This window comes from Tiliqua scincoides, chromosome 6 (assembly GCF_035046505.1).
Source record: "Tiliqua scincoides isolate rTilSci1 chromosome 6, rTilSci1.hap2, whole genome shotgun sequence".
Classification (NCBI taxonomy): Eukaryota; Metazoa; Chordata; class Lepidosauria; order Squamata; family Scincidae; genus Tiliqua; species Tiliqua scincoides.
In genome coordinates this window covers 61,540,992-61,561,378 of record NC_089826.1, presented here as the reverse complement: position 1 = coordinate 61,561,378, position 20,387 = coordinate 61,540,992, and the positions used below count along the sequence as shown (strand labels likewise).

At 40.2% G+C, this 20,387-nt stretch overlaps 1 protein-coding gene across 7 annotated transcripts in view; it reads left to right on the top strand.

Moving 5' to 3' along the window:
- FAT1 (FAT atypical cadherin 1) overlaps window positions 1–20,387 on the top strand; it is a 145,095-nt gene that overhangs the window by 82,917 nt on the left and 41,791 nt on the right. For 6 of the 7 annotated variants that reach the window (XR_010794700.1, XM_066632966.1, XM_066632965.1 and 3 more), the window contains exons 7-10: window positions 396–535; window positions 10,305–10,580; window positions 11,363–11,573; window positions 15,807–19,874. Coding sequence is in view for 6 of the 7 variants with exons in the window: in XM_066632966.1 (XP_066489063.1) it covers window positions 396–535; window positions 10,305–10,580; window positions 11,363–11,573; window positions 15,807–19,874 (4,695 nt within the window). In the remaining variant the exon portion in view is untranslated. Of the gene's footprint in view, window positions 1–395; window positions 536–10,304; window positions 10,581–11,362; window positions 11,574–15,806; window positions 19,875–20,387 lie in introns of those variants that run through there. The other variant, XM_066632972.1, reaches the window with a different exon arrangement.

The window sequence follows — 20,387 nt, the reverse complement described above, 5'->3', positions numbered from 1 at the left end:
CAGGGATGGAGCACCAGCAAGCCCTACTCCCAAATGTTCAGTTTGCAGGAACAAATGCTAACATGATGGCGGAAGGGTGGGTAGGGCTCTGGGAACAAACCAACGTGGGGTGGGTCTTGCTGGCATGCTCTCCCTTCTCCCATCACGTGAGTTCCTTATGCACTCAAGTTAATTCTGAGCAGAGCTAAATAAATATTGAGAGAGAGGAAATTTTTTGTCCCTACTGGCTGTTTGATTATTTCCTGCCACTAGACTACAGCTCCAGCATAACACTCCAACTATTTTAGAGATTATTTTGTTTTAAGCTTGTGTTAAGCATCAAGAAAAAATATATTCTGCATGAAAATGCAGAGCATTATTTTATGAACTTCTCTCTTGGATAATTTCTTGGACAGGTGGCAACTATGACAGTCGCTTTGATGTGGACAAGGGCACTGGAACCATTGTTGTCGCTAGACCTCTTGATGCAGAACAAAAATCAAATTACAACTTGACAGTAGAAGCAACAGATGGAACTAGAACTATTGGCACTCAGGTAATGGAATTTCTAATGAAGTGTTTATTGAAAGAGGAATTTGAAACCGTTTCTTTATTTTTTCTCCCCTTGGCAGAATTACATCATGTATAAATTAGAAGGACTTTATTTGAAAAAGAAGTGGTTTCCAATACCCAGAAAGTACAATGGTCCTAATGTTAAATGGCCAAAGGGGAAAGGTTTTGTGTAAGTAGATAAGTGTGCTTTGAATTGACAGCTTTAAAGTCATATCATGTTCTGGTGTTAGTAGAGTAAATGAGAAATGGAAGCCAGCCTTTGCAAATTGCATTTCACATAGAAAGAAAAGGATTAATTAAATTTTAAAAAATAATTAAAAATAATAATAATAATAATAAAACCCCACCATCAACACCCTGGCCATGATGAACGAATGAAATTGGTTTTTGTTCAGACTTTTAAAATTGGTTTAGTGATGCTGTCTCACTTAAAAGAATGCAGAATTGTTCTTGAAAACAGTAATGTGGCCTTATGTAGCAGCACAGCTGGGTTTACCTCCAAGTGTTTGTCCAGCACTGAGCTGTAGTCAATCACTTCACTCTCACTGACTTACCAGTAGGATGCAGGTGTTAGCATACGTATTTGCCCATTGGTACTTGGTGTTTTAAGTGTAATTTGAACCTTTCCTTTGATATTTTGAGTGTATTGGGTTAGTGATATCAACATTCACAGAAATCAGTCAGCTTCTAGCTAGTCTAGGATGAACCTTGGGGTAAATTCAAATTGGCTTTTTTACCATAGTGTAATTTGGTCTTTGAATCCCATGTGATAGAATGACCCCTAAGAGTGTCTTTTTGGTTAAAAAAAAAAATACTTGATCTGTATTGAGAACTGGTTGAAGACCAGGAAACAGAGAGTGGGTGTCAATGGGCAATTTTCACAGTGGAGAGAGGTGAAAAGCGGTGTGCCCCAAGGATCTGTCCTAGGACCCGTGCTCTTCAACCTCTTCTTAAATGACCTGGAGACAGGGGTGAGCAGTGAGGTGGCTAAGTTTGTAGACGACACCAAACTTTTCCAAGTGGTGAAGACCAGAAGTGATTGTGAGGAGCTCCAGAAGGATCTCTCCAAACTGGCAGAATGGGCAGCAAAATGGCAGATGCGTTTCAATGTCAGTAAGTGTAAAGTCATGCACATTGGGGCAAAAAATCAAAACTTCACATATAGGTTAATGGGTTCTGAGCTGTCTGTGATAGATCAGGAGAGAGATCTTGGGGTGGTGGTAGACAGGTCGATGAAAGTGTCGACCCAACGTGCGGTGGCAGTAAAGAAGGCCAATTCTATGCTTGGGGTCATTAGAAAAGTTATTGAGAATAAAATGGCTAATATTATAATGCCATTGTACAAATCGATGGTAAGGCCACACCTGGAGTATTGTGTCCAGTTCTGGTCACCACATCTCAAAAAGGACGTAGTGGAAATGGAAAAGGTGCAAAGACTAAGATGATTACTGGGCTGGGGCACCTTCCTCATGAGAAAAGGCTACAGTGTTTGGGCCTCTTTAGCCTAGAAAAGAGATGCCTGAGGGGGGACATGATTTAGACATACAAAATTATGCATGAGAAGTATAAAGTGGATAGTGAGATGCTCTTTACACTTTCACATGACACCAGGGCCAGGGGACAACCACTAAAATTGAGTGTTGGGAGAGTTAGGACAGACAAAAGAAAATATTTCTTTACTCAGCGTGTGGTTGGTCTGTGGAACTCTGCCACAGGATGTGGTAACGGCATCTGTCCTGGGTGTCTTTAAAAAGGGGATTGGACAAGTTTCTGGAGGAAAAATCAATTACGGGTTACAAGCCATGATGTGTATGTGCAACCTCCTGATTTTAGAAATGGGCTATGTCAGAATGTCAGTGCAAGGGAGGGCACCAGGATACAGGTTTCTTGTTATCTGGTGTGATTCCTGGGGCATTTGGTGAGCTGCTGTGAGATACAGGAAGCTGAACTAGATGGGCCTATGGCCTGATCCAGTGGGGCTGTTCTTATGTTCTTATGTATTTTACATCTACCGCATGGAAACCACTTGAAACAGCCTCCACTGTTTGGAGAGCCCTGTGGAATAATAGTAAACTCCTTGGTGAGCCATTCTGTAGCTTCAGATGGTTTCTATATGGGGATTTTAACATGTAGACCAACCCTCTAAGCTTCTTGTGATTGTCACATTGAAAAACTTCGTGTGCTGTATCCTTTCAGGGAGGAGGATGTTGAAGTTTGTGTGGGGTTTGAGGAGTCATGAGAGCATTTTAATAGTATCTCTTGTTCTTGAAGACATGAGTTACTGTAATGGCACAGTTTGCTCCTACAGTGAGGTTATACTCTCTAGGCTGGTGTGCTCTTCCAGAATGAACATGAATGCATGTATAATTTCCTACCATTTGCAGCTTTAACTGAGTAATACGATCAAAGTAGGAAACTATTCCTGCTGGGTTTTTTGTTTTTTTTTGCATGAATGGTTGAGAAAGCACATAATGCCTTAACTACATAATAAAAGCCCTGCAGGATCAGACCAAAGGTTCCTAGAGTGTACCACAACAATTTCCAACCCTTTTCACCTGGTGGCACACTGACAAGGCACTAAAATTTTCAGGGCACACACTCACCTATTTGGCAAGACTCCATTATGCCAGTGAGGTAACATCCTCCAATGGCTACTAATAAATGGCTACTAATAAATACCAAATTCCTTCAGACCATTTGTGGCACACAAATATGCCATAGCATGCCGATTTAAAATTACTGGTCTAGCATCTTGAGCCATTAATAGACCTCCATGAATGCATTAAATCTTCTTTAAAGCCATACAGTGGCTTGAAAGTAATGGCCATCATCACAGTTGTGGCTATGAATTCTACATACTAATTAGCGATATGTACTATGTGAAGAAGTTCATCCTTTTTCCTATTCTAAATCTCCTGTTGATCAGTTTTGGTTATAGTAATGTGCAAGCCCTCTGATAAGTTTGGGGATCCTCTTGCACTTTTTCCAGCTCTGTGATACCCTTCTTGTGGTGGAGCAGACTTCTACAGAGTATTGTTTTCTTCACAGCTACAACACACCACACATGTTTTCATTGAGCCAAGATGTCCCCAAGATCTCTTTCCTGGTTTATCACACAGCAGCTCAGAATCAAGTTAGAATTTTTTTTGCCTCAATGTCCATTACTTACAATAAGTAAGTACTTATTGACAGTGAACTGCATTTGCCTTTTGGTTATGCATTCACCTAGGTTGGAGAAGTCCATTTTAGAGCACTTCACAATCTGTTTCAGTTTTTACCACCAACTAACAAATTAGAAAGCACCAGTCCCAATACAGCTCTTGAGGGACTCCACTTCTTTCTTCTCTCCACTGTGAAAATTGCCCATATATTTTCTAATTCCTGTTTTTTATTGGTTACCAATCTATAAAAGGACTAACCTTCTTAGGACCCAATCCTATCCAACTCTCCAGCTCCGGTACAGCTGCAATGCAGCCCGGAGGTAAGGGAACAAATGTTCGCATTCCTTGAGGAGACCTCCGTGAGTGCCTCCTCAACACAGGATGCTGTGCACGTCTCATTGGCACGGATGCACTGGCACTGGAAGATTGGATAGGATTGGGCCTTTATTCCATGGCTCCAATTTACTTAATAACCTTTAGTGATGGTATTTGTCAAATGGTTTTTGAAAGTCCAAGAATACAGTATGAAGTGGATCACCTCAATCCACATCCCTGTTGATGCTTCAAGAACTGTAGCAGATGATCTGCTTAGTCATTATATCTTTCATTATGCTTTTCACCAGTTTACCCAGAGGAGAACTTAAGCAGATCAAACTGTAATTTCCTGGATCCTTTTCTAACTACCAGTGTTACCTTAACAGTGTTACATTCCAGTGTCACAAAGACTGATTGAAATGCCAATTTACATATTTTATTTGTCAATACTTTTAGAACCTCATCTCTTGTTGCATCTGGTTGACTAGGTTCTTTAGAATCCAGTTCTTGAGAAAGTCAGTTCAGACAGAGGTATCTGTCCTACATCTGCATACACTGATGCATTTGAAGTTTTGAAGCTATATATCTCTTCTTTCTTTCTTTCTTTCTTTCTTTCTTTCTTTCTTTCTTTCTTTCTTTCTTTCTTTCTTTCTTTCTTTCTTTCTTTCTTTCTTTCTTTCTTTCTTTCTTTCTTTCTTTCTTTCTTTCTTTCTTTCTTTCTTTCTTTCTTTCTTTCTTATTGCCATTGTATATTTCTTTTCATAGAATCTTCCACTGCCCCCACTATGGAAAGGCAGCCCTACCTTCCCAAATATCATAGAGAAGTCGAAATAGCCAACTGTTTATTTTATGGCTCTTTTCACCCAATGTTTAAGCATTGTATTACAAATTTTGAGGGTTGAGATCTGAATTGGAGAATAAGTTGACAATGCTCTGGTTCAGGTATTAGAACATGACTTCTAACCCTTACAAATCCAGGCACTCTTTCCCTTACCTCACCGCTTTTGCTTGGGCACTGGGAGAATTATGATTTGTTAAACAACTACGCTCTAAGCTGTTGTTTAACTGTGGTTTACAAACCACAATTAAACCAGCATGTGAAATGAAGATTCAACTCTGGTTTAATTTGTAAATTGAAGTTTAGCAACAGTGGCTCCAGAGTCAGATGAGCAATGGAATTGTGGCTCAGTGAACTATGATGTCCTTATTAGAGTTCTGTGCTAGAGCTTAAGCTGTAAGGGGGAGGAGGGTGACACAGGTTCAGGAGGATTAGAAACTTCATTCACTGTTCCCAAAAAAATCATGATTTGTTGACCATGTGAACTAGCCCAGAAGTTAACTTCTTTCTCAAGACTGTTAACTTCAAACCAAATTGTATCACTGGGGATGTTTATGAAATAGTCTGTATGTTGCCTAGAAATTGGAAAAAAAATGCTTTTTGTTAATATCAGAATGGATATTTAAATCTGCATTTCCCAAATTAAGGTGAGTTTACATTCCTTTTTAGGGGCAGTCAGCATGGATTTATCCACCTTTGTTTTCTCAGTTTCAGAATTGACAGACTGGTTTTCTGTGCCTTCTCTTGTTTCATGTCTTTTTGTAGAAGAGGCAGAGACTGGAGAGGCAGCTTTTGTAAGATAGCACCAAGGCTCATTTTTAATTGGATTTAACTTGATCCCTTCTTGGAGGGATTAGCCCGGCTCTTAGAATTTCACATTTCTGTGCTAACTGCAATATAACTATATCCATTAGCCCAAGCAACAAAATTTCTGACACATGAACAGGACACACTTTGGATGTTAATCTAGACATGTCTCCTCTCTGGCCTAAGTTCCCTAATTTCCACCCTATTAGAAAGTTTAAGAAAAATCTAATTACACTCGAATTCTTCTGTTTTCATCTCACTGAGAACATTTTGAGTCCAATGTTATACATGTCTACTGAGAAGTAAGTTCCCTTATGGTAAATGGGGCCTACTCTCAGGTAACTTTGGATAGAATTGCAGCCTTAGTTTCCATTGAAATAAATGTGTTTTTTTAAGTACCAAAATGTAAAGTGAACCATACCCTACTCAAATAGCAGCCTTTTAAATAAGACTTGGTTTATCCATCAAAGTCATGTTGAATGTCTGTAAGAACAGATACAGTAATTGTTAGAAAAATGTGATAATCACAAATGAACTAAATTACACAGTTGTGTGCAGGGGATGTGCTAAAATTTGTTTTAAGTACAGCAAGTTGTCTTATATTGTCCATGTCATGAATTACTTGACTCAACAGTTGAAATACAATAGTTTAACAAGCCTTGATTAACAACCATTTCTCCCTTTCCCTCCATTCTGTCAGTTTAGTCAGCAACATCAAATTGTTTGTATAAAAATAGTAAACTAAATATATGGCCTCATTATGAAAAAGTAACCTATTGAGTATGACTACTAAATGAGAAGACTGTGATTGGCTGCAGGCCATGAGCATCTGTGGAACATTTGACTCTGTAGTGAAATTATTTAAATAGCTTTGTTTGAAAAACGTATTGAGGCAGTAAGCAAGATTGCTGTTAGAATCTCAAACAAAGTACAATGTTGAACACAAAATGTTCTAAAACAGTGTTTCTCAAACTGTGGGTCAGGACCCACTAGCTGGATCGCAAGCTAAATTCAGGTGGGTCCCCATTCATTTTAGGGTTTTTTTAAAAATATATTAGACGATGCTACCAAGGCATGTGACTGCATTGGGGGAAATGTTACATATCTGTACTTTTATCAGGCTACTATGTATATTCTTTTAACAATGATAGTCAATGGGACTTACTCCTCGGTAAGTGTGGGTAGGATTGTAGCCTAGGATAGTTAAAAATTTTCCTGCTTGATGATGACACTTCCAGTCATGACATCACTTTTGGTGGGTCCTGACAGATTCTCATTCTAAAAAGTGGGTCTCAGTGCTAAATGTGTGAGAATCACTGTTCCGAAATTATAAATACATCAGGGACTTTCAGTAGTAATCTTGGCTGTGTTAAAGGTAACTGAGCAATGGAAAAATAATTAAAGACATTCAAAACACTAAGGGCTCAATCTTATCTGAGTTTCCAGTGCTGATGAGGCCTTCTTAAGGCAAGGCAAGGCAAGGCATTTGTTCCCTTACCTTGGAGCTGCATTATGGCTGCATCAGTGCTGGAAAGTTGAATAGGATTGGGTCCTAATCCTTTTTCCTTCTGAACTTAAATGAAGATTATTATTCATGGGTAATGAAACTAAGTGCTTGAGTAATTTAGTAGATATTTATGGAATTTACCGCCCCATCCATGTTATAGTTATTGATATGGTTGTCAGCTTTTCAATAAGAAGTAATATGTATTTCAGTCTAAACTGTTGCCACTTATGTGTTGTTTTTTTCGCATGGTGGAATCTTGCACTCAAGATAAATGCATATATTACCCTTTTGAGATGCATACATACTTAATTTAATGAATGCATTACTTATGTTATATAATGCAGTACATTGCTCTTTGGAATCAATGGGGATGAAAAATAAGTTGTTCATTAATTATATTGCAAATTTTATCTCAATTCTAAACATACGCCTTTATTGCAAACAAAATAAGATTATTAATTTCAGGCTCTTAAATTATAGTGCAGTATTTCTTATGAAAGCCTAAATATGTGTGCATTGGGACTTCCTTATCTGCCGGCTTGGCACCAGCGGATTTGAATATCCATGGATGCCAAGCCCATGTAGGATGGTCCCCAGGAAATACCATCTAGTCACGTCCAGGAGGTATTCTGGGGTATGGGAACACTTCAGAAGGCCTGTCGGACATGTCTAAAAGATTGAGAAGACCTGACCTCCCATACAGGTAGAATATCCTGAGGCCAGGAATCCACATTTATTATTATTTTACTTGGTTTCAGGAGATCATAAGAACAGCCCCACTGGATCAAGCCATAGGCCCATCTAGTCCACCTTCCTGTATCTCACAGTGGCCCACCAAATGCCCCAGGGAGCACACCAGATAACAAGAGACCTGCATCCTGGTGCCCTCCCTTGCATCTGGCATTCTGACATAACCCATTTCTAAAATCAGGAGGTTGCACGTACACATCATGGCTTGTAACCTATAATGGATTTTTCCTCCAGAAACTTGTCCAATCCCCTTTTAAAGGCATTCAGGCCAGATGTCGTCACCACATCCTGCAGCAATGAGTTCCACAGACTGACTACACGCTGAGTAAAGAAATATTTTCTTTTGTCTGTCCTAATCCTCCCAACACTCAATTTTAGTGGATGTCCCCTGGTTCTGGTGTTATGTGAGAGTGTACAGAGCATCTCTCTATCCACTTTATCCTTCCGATGCATAATTTTGTTTGTCTTTATTTCATAATTTATTTCCTGGCTAGTTTGACATTATTTTGCTCAGTTACAGTGCTGCTTTTTTTTATCTCATTTGGAGATCTTGCCAAGAATAGTTCTGGAGTTCATATTGTACCATTCAGTGAAAAATTGAAGCAGAAATGTAATACAGTCTGTCTACATTGTCATAGCTCTGCTTGGTTGCTACTTTTATTCTTCATTAAAAGATGAGAGGGCTCTGTTCATCGGTATGTAGGTTTCTTTACCTTACTTTTTGACTGGATCTGGTTTTCCTTATTTCCATCTTACCGCCATGATACAGCAGCACTTAAATGGCTGACACTGTATTTCCCAGTACCAGAGCAGTCGCTGGAGTCTCCTCGGTAAGGGAGCATTGGTTCCCTTACACCGTGAAGAACTCGTCTGACCCCAATGGATCTCGTTGGATCTGTGCTAGCTCCTGAGCTGACCAAGGAGACCTGTGTTGGGCTGTGTAGCTCGGGGGGGGGGGCATAGGATTTAGCTGAAGGTCCTGTCACTATCCCTCTGCTGGGCCCAATTCACCTGGTGACCCACCCCTTCCCTCCTGCTGTCTTTCCCCACCTCAAAAAGCCTCCCTGCTACTTGATGGGGATACTTACCACAGGAAGCTCTTCACCGGTGTCCATCTGGCACTGAAGGCCACTGCTGACTGACACTGTCTTCTGTGCCAGCATTGGGTGTTTTCCGCTGGCAGGAAAGTGCCATATATCACTTTTCTGAAATCCAAGTGAGCACCGCCCCAGTCCTGGGAAGCTTACTTTGGGCAGTAAGCCTTCTAAATGATATCTGCCTTTTTCCTATTTCTTGAATTGTATTCTATCATAGTACATTATGTTCAGAACATTCATACTACTTAATCTGACTTCCTGATTAATAAAGGAAATCTCTCCCCCCCCCCCAATCTCATTTATTATGTCCATTTAAACATAAAGGCCAAACATCTTAAGTGATGATCGCTGATCCAGAGTGCAATTAAATTGTCTTCTAATGTGTTGTTTTTAAATTTTGCTTTTTAGTTTTCTTTTGACTAACTGCTTACTTTTTACTCAGTAAAAAGTGTTTTTTACTGAGTGTTTACTCAGATGTAAGTCCCATTCTGTTCAATGGGACTTGACACAGGTAATTGCGTAGGATTGAAGCTTTAAAGCCCAGTCCTAACCTACACTGGAACAGGCAGACCACAGAGGCCTGCGCTGTATCCAGGGCAGGGTTGAGCTATGTTGCAGCACAACTCAAGAGTAACAGGAATGAATCCCCTTACCCCGAGTAATGTAGCAGTCATCCTTACTCAACTGGCTCGGACTTACCTACTGCTGGTGCAGCAGAGGCTGGATTTGACCTCCCTACTCCTTATAGTACTTTTTCTACACCCTTGGGCCAGTACAAGGGACTTGTGCTGGCCTAACGGGGTTAGGATTGTGCAGGTAGTGATGTATTTAAAATTGTGAAAAAACAGCTGTAGCTGTTATCTGATATCATTCTTATACTCACCAAGGGTCGGCACCTCACAGATCCCCTCTCCAGGTTTTGTTTCCACTGCCATTCTTCAAAAGGTAAGGAATAGCAGAGTCCCTTCTAAGCTCCCTTTTCTTTCCCTTCTCCATATTCCCGTATCACAGCATTCTAAATGAGAGAAAACATCAGCTCTCTTTCTGAAGACCTCTGCGCATTTTAATTGATAAAGTTGATAAGCCTTTAAGAAATGAAAACTTCAGTGTGTGTTTGTTCTTCTTCTGTATGTTTTGTCTTGTTTTCTAGGTGCCATTCAAAATCCTGTGTATTAGGATGTATTCCGCCGAACCATATCGTCATTGCTTTCTGTTTAGGCTTTTGCATTTTCGTCTTTATTTTATCACTGTCACATTATATCTTTGTGTCACTGCAGGTATACATTAAGGTAATAGACACAAATGATCACAGGCCTGAGTTTTCTACATCAGAGTACCAAGTCATTATACCAGAAGACACAGAGCCAGAAACAGAAATTTTGCAAGTCAGTGCCTCGGACCGGGATGAGAAGAATAAGCTAATATATACAATGCAGAGTAGTGTTGATCCCATCAGCCTGAAGAAATTTCGCCTGGATCCTGCCACTGGCTCTCTTTATACCTCTGAAAAATTGGATCATGAAGTCATGAATCAGCACATTCTAACAGTGATGGTAAATTAAGTGTTCTGTTTATCCTTTGTTTATGCAAAATATTCACAGAGTGCTAGTCATAAGAAGAGACTTTTGAAAGCTACTTAAGTGGGGTGATCCAAGAACCCATGTTCAAATTTCACTTCTGCCACAATCCCACTTAAGGTGGACTTAGGCAAACCACTCTCTCAGCCTCAGCGTCTTATCTGCAGTTTGGGAGATAATCATACTGTGCACTTTGACTTTAAGAATTACTGAGATGATGCACATGAAGGATTTCAAACTTTCTAAAGTGCTATATAAATGCTGAGCATTAGCATTGAGGAGGCTCAATGACAAAAGCTTTGTGGTATGTGTCTTTTCCTTCCAGCTTTATGGGAAGTTTTTTTTTCCGCTTTTTGTTTTCTACCCTCAAGGATATAGAGGAGAGATACAGCAGAAAGAGGAAATATTTTCTTCCCTTCTTCACTCACCTCCCCCCCCACCTGCTTTCCTGCCTGACCTAACTAAGGTGATCTATACATAGGTATCACTTGCTGAATCAGGAATTGTGGAGTGGTCAGATGTACGTTCAAAAGCAGATGTTCTTTATTTCCATTTGGTCTCTTCGGCCTAACTTCTAATTCTGGTAGATGAGGGTTTGAGCCTTCTTGCTGGTTACTCTTTCCATTGCTGATGTCATGTGGACAGTATGCAGAGTATTTTCAGTATAGAATTTCTCTCTAAATGATCAATAGTTCTTACTACTCTTTGTTACAGTTATTGTTTGTCATCAGCTATGAGTAATGTACTAATTATTTTAGGTACGGGATCAAGACGTTCCTGTCAAACGGAACTTTGCTAGAGTCATCGTTAATGTTAGTGACACAAATGATCACGCACCATGGTTCACCAGTTCTTCCTATGAAGGAAGAGTTTATGAGTCGGCAGCTATTGGATCAGTAGTTCTCCAAGTTACAGCACTGGACAAGGACAAAGGGAGAAATGCAGAGATTGTGTATTCTATGGAATCAGGTATGCTTCCCAAGCTTTCAGTTTCATGTTACTGTTAAAAAAGAATGTTTGGTTAAGATAGTTTATTTGGTCATACAACTTAATTACCAGTTATGTCCAACCCAAGTTGCTATATAATCACTGCAAAGTTACTCTGATCTTTTGGTGTGTGTTTATATTTCTATTGCTTACGACACTCATGACGCTAAATTTTGATTGCAGCAAAAAACTCAAGGCCGCACACAATCAAACACCAATTTAGGCGTGCTTAAAATCATGTCGATGTTTGTTTATTGTCCTTTGCATCAGTGTGCTCCATCTTGGAATGCATCCTTCCTCAAAGATGTAATTTGAAAAGTTACTGAAAAAAAATCCCATGTTAATTTCATGAGATTGATATTCCATTCTTTGTATATATATGTTCTGTACAAAGTTGTGACAATTGTTGGAAATGTAACTGGAGCACATGTGAACATATGAAGAACCTTGTTCAGTCTGGCCAGTGGTCCATCTAGCATCCCGTTCCCCACTGTTCGCTCTGAAAAGCCCACAAGCAGAGCATGAAGACAGTAGCCCTCTCCTGTCATTACTCCCCTTCAGCTGGTTTTCAAAGGCATGGTGCTCCTGAACCTGGAGATAGCATAGGGCCACTACGACTAGTAGCCATGTAACTTGTCTTCCGTGAATGGGCCTAATCCCATTTTAAAACCATCTAAGCTAGTGGCTGCTGTCACTACCATCTTGGTGGTAGCAGTTTCCATAGACTGATTATGTGCAGTGTGAAAAGTATTTCTTTTTGTGCATCTCTCTGTTGATCAACCTTGTCTGCAATATGCTAAGTATATTTCAGTGAGCAGATCACGTCTCTTCTGCTATCTAACTTCACAGATCAGCAGAGAATAGGAGATGGAATTGTCCGAGCACTACGCAATATATTTCTTAGCTCTTAATGCTTGGATTCAACTGAAAACAAACAACAAGTGTAACTTATGAAAAATGAGTGCACATTTTATTGGGAGTTGTGTTTTATCAGTGAAGAATTTGTCCATGTATATTCTCTCTCTCTCTCTCTCTCTCTCTCTCTCAAACACACACACAGAGAAACCCCCTCTTCCTCCTTTAGTCAGAGCACTTTGTGGGAGGAAATGTTAAAACTTTCTCAGCTTTGTTTTTTCTACTATTTAAACTTCTGTACAGTTAAAGCATTAGAATTGAAGTTCTAAGCATATGAAATGAACATTCCTTAAATGCTTGTAATGGCTTATAATATTAGTAATGGGGTATTCTAAGAATGGCACTCTGTGTATGGCATTCAGTAAGCAACAAGATAATATCAACTGCCTACCCAAACACATAACTGAAATGCTTTAAATAAAATATTTTCATGATGAAGTTATTGCTTTAGCAATGACTGATGTTTGCTATGCTTTATAATTAACATATAAGGAAATAAAGCTACTATTAATTTACCATCTAATTTCATGGGAATTGCAAGGAATATAAATAACATTGTTGCCTTAATTTTGAAAGGCTTGTTTATGGCCCCTTTTGTTAAGTGGCCAAATTGCAGTTGATATTTAATACAGGGCACATACTCTGTACATGTTAATTGACTGTAATTTGGAAAACATTTTAAACTAATTCACTAAAAAATTTCTAATTTAGAAATAATATTATAAAGTGTACTGTCATAACTTCTTAATTGAGATTCACTTAAGACCATTTTAAGGCAGTGTTTTTCAGAAATGGGCAGCCCAATCCTAACCTGTGTAGTAATAGGCAGGCCAACAGGCCTGAGCCATATCCAACGCAGGTTAGGAGGTGGAAGGAATGCAACGTGGAGTAGGGGACTTATGTCGCCTTATCCAACCACCTCAGTGTGTCTACTCGGATCTGCACCAGCTAAATCGCTGGCACAGATTCGAGCAGCCTGGGCTGCTTGCGAAAGGGGTTAGAATCTGGCCTAAGTGTGGGAGGCTGGTCCCACCCCCTCCTCCCAGGCCTTGTCCACCCATCAGCCCTCCTCCTGCCCACAAAGTATGAAAAGAAAAACTGTTTTTCTGAGTTTTCTGTAATCAGGTTACAATGCAGTAAAGTTTAAAAGCATTCAATCAAATGGCTGCCAATTTAGTACATACAGTCAGTTATCTTTATAAGTGAACTAGCTTATCTGCAAAGGGCAGAGTTGCTACCTTCTTTCATTATCCAGGCCTCTGTTCTGGTTATCCATATACATAGACCAGCCATTTTCAATCTTTTTCAGCTCATGGCACACTGTCAAGGCACTAAAATTGTCAAGGCACACTCCCAGTTTTTTACTTACATTAAGTTACTTCATTACAGTTAATTTTTAATTAATATACCGTATTTTTCGCTCCATAAGACACACTTTTCCCCCTAAAAAAAGTGGGGGGAAAAGTATGTGCGGCAAAGGGGGCAAGGTCCGCACCGGGGGCAAGGTCCTCATTTGCGCAGGCGCCACAGGGGGAGGGCAGGCTTACTTTAAAAGTAAGTTTTCCTTCTCTAAAAACTAGGTGCGTCTTATGGTCAGGTGCCTCTTATGGAACGAAAAATACAGTAATTAAATCATTACATGACAAAGGGCACAATCCTAACCAGGTCTACTCAGAAGTAAGTTCTATTTTGTTCAGTGGGGTTTACTCTCAGGAAAGTGTGGTTAGGATTGGAGCCAAAGACTGGGGGGGAATGTGCCTGTGGGACTTACTTCTAAGTAGACATGCCTAGGATTGGGCTTTTGGTTGCACTCTTTTTTCTCAAATACAAGAGCAGGCAATTGGCACTTTTCTCTCCTCCTCTTCCCCACCCCACTCCCTCCCACAGGCACATTCCCCCATCTCATAATTGCAGTTAGCACCTCTCCTACTGTCCCTCCCCTCATTTGTCTGCACCTTCCAAAGGTCCAGAATCACTTGCCTCACATTCTCCCCCCCATTGCCTGCTCCTGTATTTCAGAAAAAAGCCCAATCCTAGGCATGTCTACTCAAAAGTAAGTCCCATTATAGTCAATGGGGCTTACTCCCAGGAAAGTGGAGTTGGAGAGGAACCTGAGAGCCCAGCCCAGCTCAGGCATGTCTACTCAGAAGTAAGTCCCATTATAGTCAATGGGGCTTACTCCCAGGAAAGTGTGGATAGGATTGTGGCCCAGCACCCTTCCTCTGAAAGACAAAGGCAAGGCAGGGAGGGTCGCATTGGGGAGCTGCAGGCAACTGTGGCAAGGAGAAGGGACTCACTGGCTTCATACCTGCTTGCACGCCCCTGGCTCTCTCATTCTCACTCACTCCGACCACGTCCAGTCTTCTCTCACTGCCCAATCAGCATGCAGGGCAAACAATGGATTTGATACCCAATCCTAGGCATGTCTACTCAGAAGTAAGCCCCATAATAGTCTACTGGGCTTACTCCCAGGTAAATGAGGATCGGGTTGCAGCCTTCCTCTTGCTCAGCCGAGGCTGCTACTTTTTCTGCCTGCCGCATGAGGGTCAAAGCAGCCGCTGCCTGCCTCCTCTGGCCCTGCCTGAGGCTGCCTTCTGGCACACTAGCGTGCTGCGGCACAGCGGTTGAAAAACTCTGGCATAGACCATTGGGATGCTGCAGGAACATTTAGAATGGCACCTGCAACCAGCACAGAACCCTTTAAAACGACCAGTGGAAGTTTCTGCGGTCATTTTAAAGGGGTCTGTGCTGCCTTGAGGGTGCTATTTTGAAGGTCCCTGTAGTCTCTGCCACATTCAGAGATTTTGGCACTTCCTGCTGCACTCTACTGGCTTCCTGAGGGTCTTTGCTGGATTCTTCTGAGAGCAGAAAGGCACCCCTCCCCCACAATACCCCTTGTACCTAATCTCATTGATTCCATAGGATCAGTGGTTTATTATCTGTAAATTCTGCTTCTGAGAGGGTTTCCTAGAACCTAACCCTAGCGGTTAAATGAGAACTGACTGCAGCATGTTAAAACAATCAGATTTCCAAATAAAATTTAACTTATATAGGGTGTTCTTGGCTTTATACCATATCAGGTATATGAGAAATAAGGGGAAATATATTTTATTTACTACAAGGAGAATTTCAAAAACATCTTGCATGCAGGCTGGATACAATGTATTTTTTCATTCAAAATTTTAAGCATAGATATATTTTATCATCTTGCATGCATTTTAAAAGTTTTATAGCTGTTAATACCTGTATCTTATCATTAATTTTGCTTGCTTTTCTGTTTTTGTTTTGTTTTTTTAACAGGGAACATTGGAAATTCTTTTAATATTCATCCTGTCTTAGGTAGCATTACAACTGCAAAGGAATTAGACCGCAGCAATCAGGATGAGTACACTTTGATGGTGAAGGCAACAGATAAGGGGACCCCTCCAATGAGCGAAGTAACATCTGTGCATATTTCAGTCACAATCTCTGATAATGCACCACCAAGATTCACAATGAAAGAATACTCTACAGAAATCAGTGAAGGCAGCAGCATTGGGAGTTTCATTGGAATGGTTACTGCATACAGCCAGTCTTCTGTAGTTTATGAGATTAAAGATGGTAATATAGGTGATGTCTTCACCGTCAACCCTAATTCCGGTGTCATTACCACTCAGAAGATGCTTGATTTTGAAATGTTGCCTTTTTATACTCTAACAGTTCAGGGAACCAACATGGCCGGTCAGTCCGCTAACACTACTGTATTGGTGCACCTTCAAGATGAAAATGATAATTCACCAACTTTTACGCAAGCCCAATACACAGGACTCATCAGTGAATCTGCTTCAGTTAACAGTGTGGTTCTAACAGACAGGAATGTCCCATTAGTGATCCGAGCCACAGATGCTGACAAAGAAACAAACGCTTTGCTTGTCTATCAGATTGTTGAGCCATCTGTCCACAAGTATTTTGCCATTGATTCTAGTACTGGTGCCATCCGTACAGTAATGAGCTTGGACTATGAAGAGACAAATATATTTCATTTTTGTGTGCAAGTGCATGATATGGGAGTGCCACATTTATTTGCAGAATACACAGCTAATGTTACTATTTATGTAATTGATATCAACGATTGCCCTCCTGTGTTTTCTAAGGATGTATATGAAGCAACTCTTTTGGTGCCAGTCTATAAAGGAGTAAAAGTTGTCTTGGTAAATGCTACGGATGCTGATTCAGGGCCTTTTTCACAACTGATGTATTCGATCACTGAAGGCAACATTGGGGAAAAATTTTCAATAGATACCCAAACTGGGTGGATAACCATGCAAAATACAACTCAGTTGAGAAGCAGATATGAATTGACAGTCAGAGCATCTGATGGCAGGTTTGCAAGTACGACATCTGTAAAAATTAATGTAAAAGAAAACAAAGCAAGTCAACTGAAGTTCATGCATAGCTCCTACAAAGCTATAGTTCAAGAGAATTCCACAGAGGCAAAAACAATAGCTGTTATCGCTGCTGTAGGAAGTCAAATAAATGAGCCTTTGTTTTATCATATACTAAACCCAGACAGTAGATTTAAAATGAGCCACACTTCAGGAGTCCTTTCGACCACTGGAATACCATTTGATCGTGAACAGCAGGAATCTTTTGATATTGTGGTAGAAGTGACAGCTGAGCATAAGCCATCACTCACTGCCTATGTTGTGGTAAAAGTCACTGTAGAAGACATAAATGATAATGCCCCTATTTTTGTCAATCTTCCATATTATGCTACAGTTAAAATAGACACTGAGGTAGGTCATGTTATTCACCGTGTCACTGCTATAGACAAAGATATTGGTCGAAATGGAGAAGTGCGTTATTATCTCAAAGAACATTATGACCACTTTCAAATAGGAGCTGCTGGTGAAATCTCACTCAAGAAGGAGTTTGAACTGGGCACACTGAATAAAGAGTACCTTCTCACTGTGGTGGCACAAGATGAAGGAGAACCAAGTTTATCTGCTGAAGTGACAGTCCCAATTACTGTTGTGAATAAAGCCATGCCAGTGTTTGAAAAACCTTTCTACAGTGCAGAGATACCAGAAAACATCCAGGTTCATAGTCCTGTTGTCCATGTACAAGCAAACAGCCCAGAAGGGATGAAAGTGTTTTATAGCATCACAGATGGCGATCCTTTCAATCAGTTTACAATCAACTTTAATACAGGAGTCATCAATATTTTTGCTTCTCTGGATTTTGAAGTCCACCCTGCCTACAAATTAAGCATACGTGCAACTGATTCTCTGACCGGAGCCCATGCTGAGGTATTCGTTGACATAGTAATTGAAGACATCAATGATAATCCTCCTCTCTTTACAGAGCAATTTTATGCTGTCACTCTTTCTGAAGCATCTGTAATTGGAACATCTGTTGTACATGTCAGTGCTACAGATGCTGATTCTGGAGTAAACAGAGGGATTTCTTATCACTTGGTAGAAAACAGCAGCGAGGACCTTGATTATTTCCACATAGATAGTAGCACTGGGCTTATTCTGACAGCAAGGAGTTTGGATTATGAAAGCATTCAGAAACATATATTGCTAGTAAGAGCTATAGACAGTGGAATGCCTCCACTGAGCAGTGATGTTTTTGTAGCTGTCGATGTAACAGATCTCAATGATAACCCACCAGTATTTAACCAGCTGCTTTATGAAGCTAACATTAGTGAACTGGCTCCCCGTGGGCACTTTGTTACTTGTATCAAGGCCTCGGATGCAGACAGTTCAGATGCAGTCAAGCTGGAGTATTCCATATTAACTGGCAACGATCACATGAATTTTGTAATCAACAGCAAAACTGGAGTCATCACCCTCTCAAGCCTATTCAGACAAACTATGAAGCCTGTTTATAGTCTTAACGTGTCTGTTTCTGATGGAGTCTTTAGAAGTTCAGCTCGTGTTCTTGTAACTGTGATCGGAGCCAATTTGCATAGCCCCATTTTCAGTCAGAATGAATACGAGGTGGAATTAGCTGAGAATTCTCCGCTACATACCCTGGTGACAGAAGTAAAAGCAACAGACAAAGACGCTGGGAGCTACGGCCACATCACATACCATATTGTGAATGATTTCGCAAAAGATAGGTTTTATACTAATGAGAGAGGGCAAATATTTACCTCTGAAAAGCTTGATCGTGAAACACAAGCTGAAAAAGTAATCTTCATCAGGTTAATGGCCAAAGATTCTGGAGGAAAAGTGGCTTTCTGCAGTGTTAATGTCATACTTACTGACATTAATGATAATGCCCCTTTGTTTCGAGCAACTGAGTATGAAGTCAGTATTGGATCTGATATTCCAAAAGGCATGTCCATCGTTAAAGTTCTAGCATCCGATGCCGATGAGGGCAGCAATGCGGATATTACTTATATTATTGAAACAGATAATGAAAATGTTCGAGAGAACTTAGAAATTGATAATTTGACTGGAGTAATAACCACAAAAGAAAGTTTAATTGGTTTAGAAAATGAGTTCCTCACTTTCTTTGTTCGTGCACTGGATGGTGGATCCCCACAAAAGGAATCCTTTGTTCCTCTTTATGTTCGAATACTCCCCCCTGACATGTCTCTTCCAAAATTTTCAGAGCCCTTTTATTCTTACACTCTTTCTGAAGATATTCCTATTGGAACGGAAATTGATATTCTGCAGGCAGATCATGCGCAGAACTTGCTGTACAAGTTAGTTAAAGGGAATACACCTGAAAGCAACAGAGATGAATATTTTGTGATAGACAAGCAGAATGGAAAGCTGAAACTTGAGAAGAGTCTTGATCATGAGACTACGAAGTGGTACCAGTTTTCAGTGCTAGCTTACTATATGAATGAAGATTACAAAGTTGTTTCTTCAGTAGACGTAAGCATTCAAATAAAAGATGCAAATGATAATAAACCAATTTTAGAATCCAATCCATATGAAGCATATATTGTAGAAAACATGCCTGCTGGAACAAAAGTCATAGAAGTAAAAGCAATTGACCAGGATTCTGGAATCAATGGACAAGTTACTTACAAGTTGGACCCAACACAAGATTTTGAAATCATAGAGTCCTTTGCCATAAATACCGAAACAGGCTGGATTACTACCCTGAAAGAACTTGACCATGAGAAACAGGACAAATACACAATTGCTGTGATTGCATCTGATCGTGGTGAGAAATTTCTGTTGTCCTCTACTGCCACCATTCAGGTTTCTGTGACTGATGTGAATGACAACCCTCCTCGCTTCACTGCAGAGATTTACAAAGGAACAGTTAGTGAAGATGATCCAACTGGAGGAGTAGTTGCTATTTTAAGCACAACAGATGCTGATTCAGAAGACACTAACAGACAAGTCAACTATTTCATTACAGGTAAATGCTTAAAATACAACACAGCCATGTATATTTGGTCCCAGACTCTTTATACGACTGCTACATAATATTATTCCTCTGTATTATCTCCTCTTCACTTATTCATGAGATGCTGGGCCAGTTCAGATGAACAGGAAACTATTCAAACTCATTAATTTTCTTATTCCCTCACCTGCTTAGCTCCATTGTGTAACAGTGATGTTTCAGTTCTGGTTTTCTTTCAACCAGGTGAAACCATGTTTATTATCCTGGCTTCCAGACCAGGATGTGAAGCCAACTTCAAACTCTGGTTTGGCACTCCGATTTGGAAACCAGAGTTAAACCATAGTCCCTGGCTTTGCCGAGCCATGTGAGAAAAGGTGGTAAATAATCAGTGAAGTTTTAAAATGACGTTTCCAGTTATTTAGTGTTTAAATATTTTATTGTACTTATGATGCTCCCTTAATTACAAGTAACTGACCACTTAAAATGAATGATCATGAAAAAATTCTAAGACCCCACTATAAGTATGGC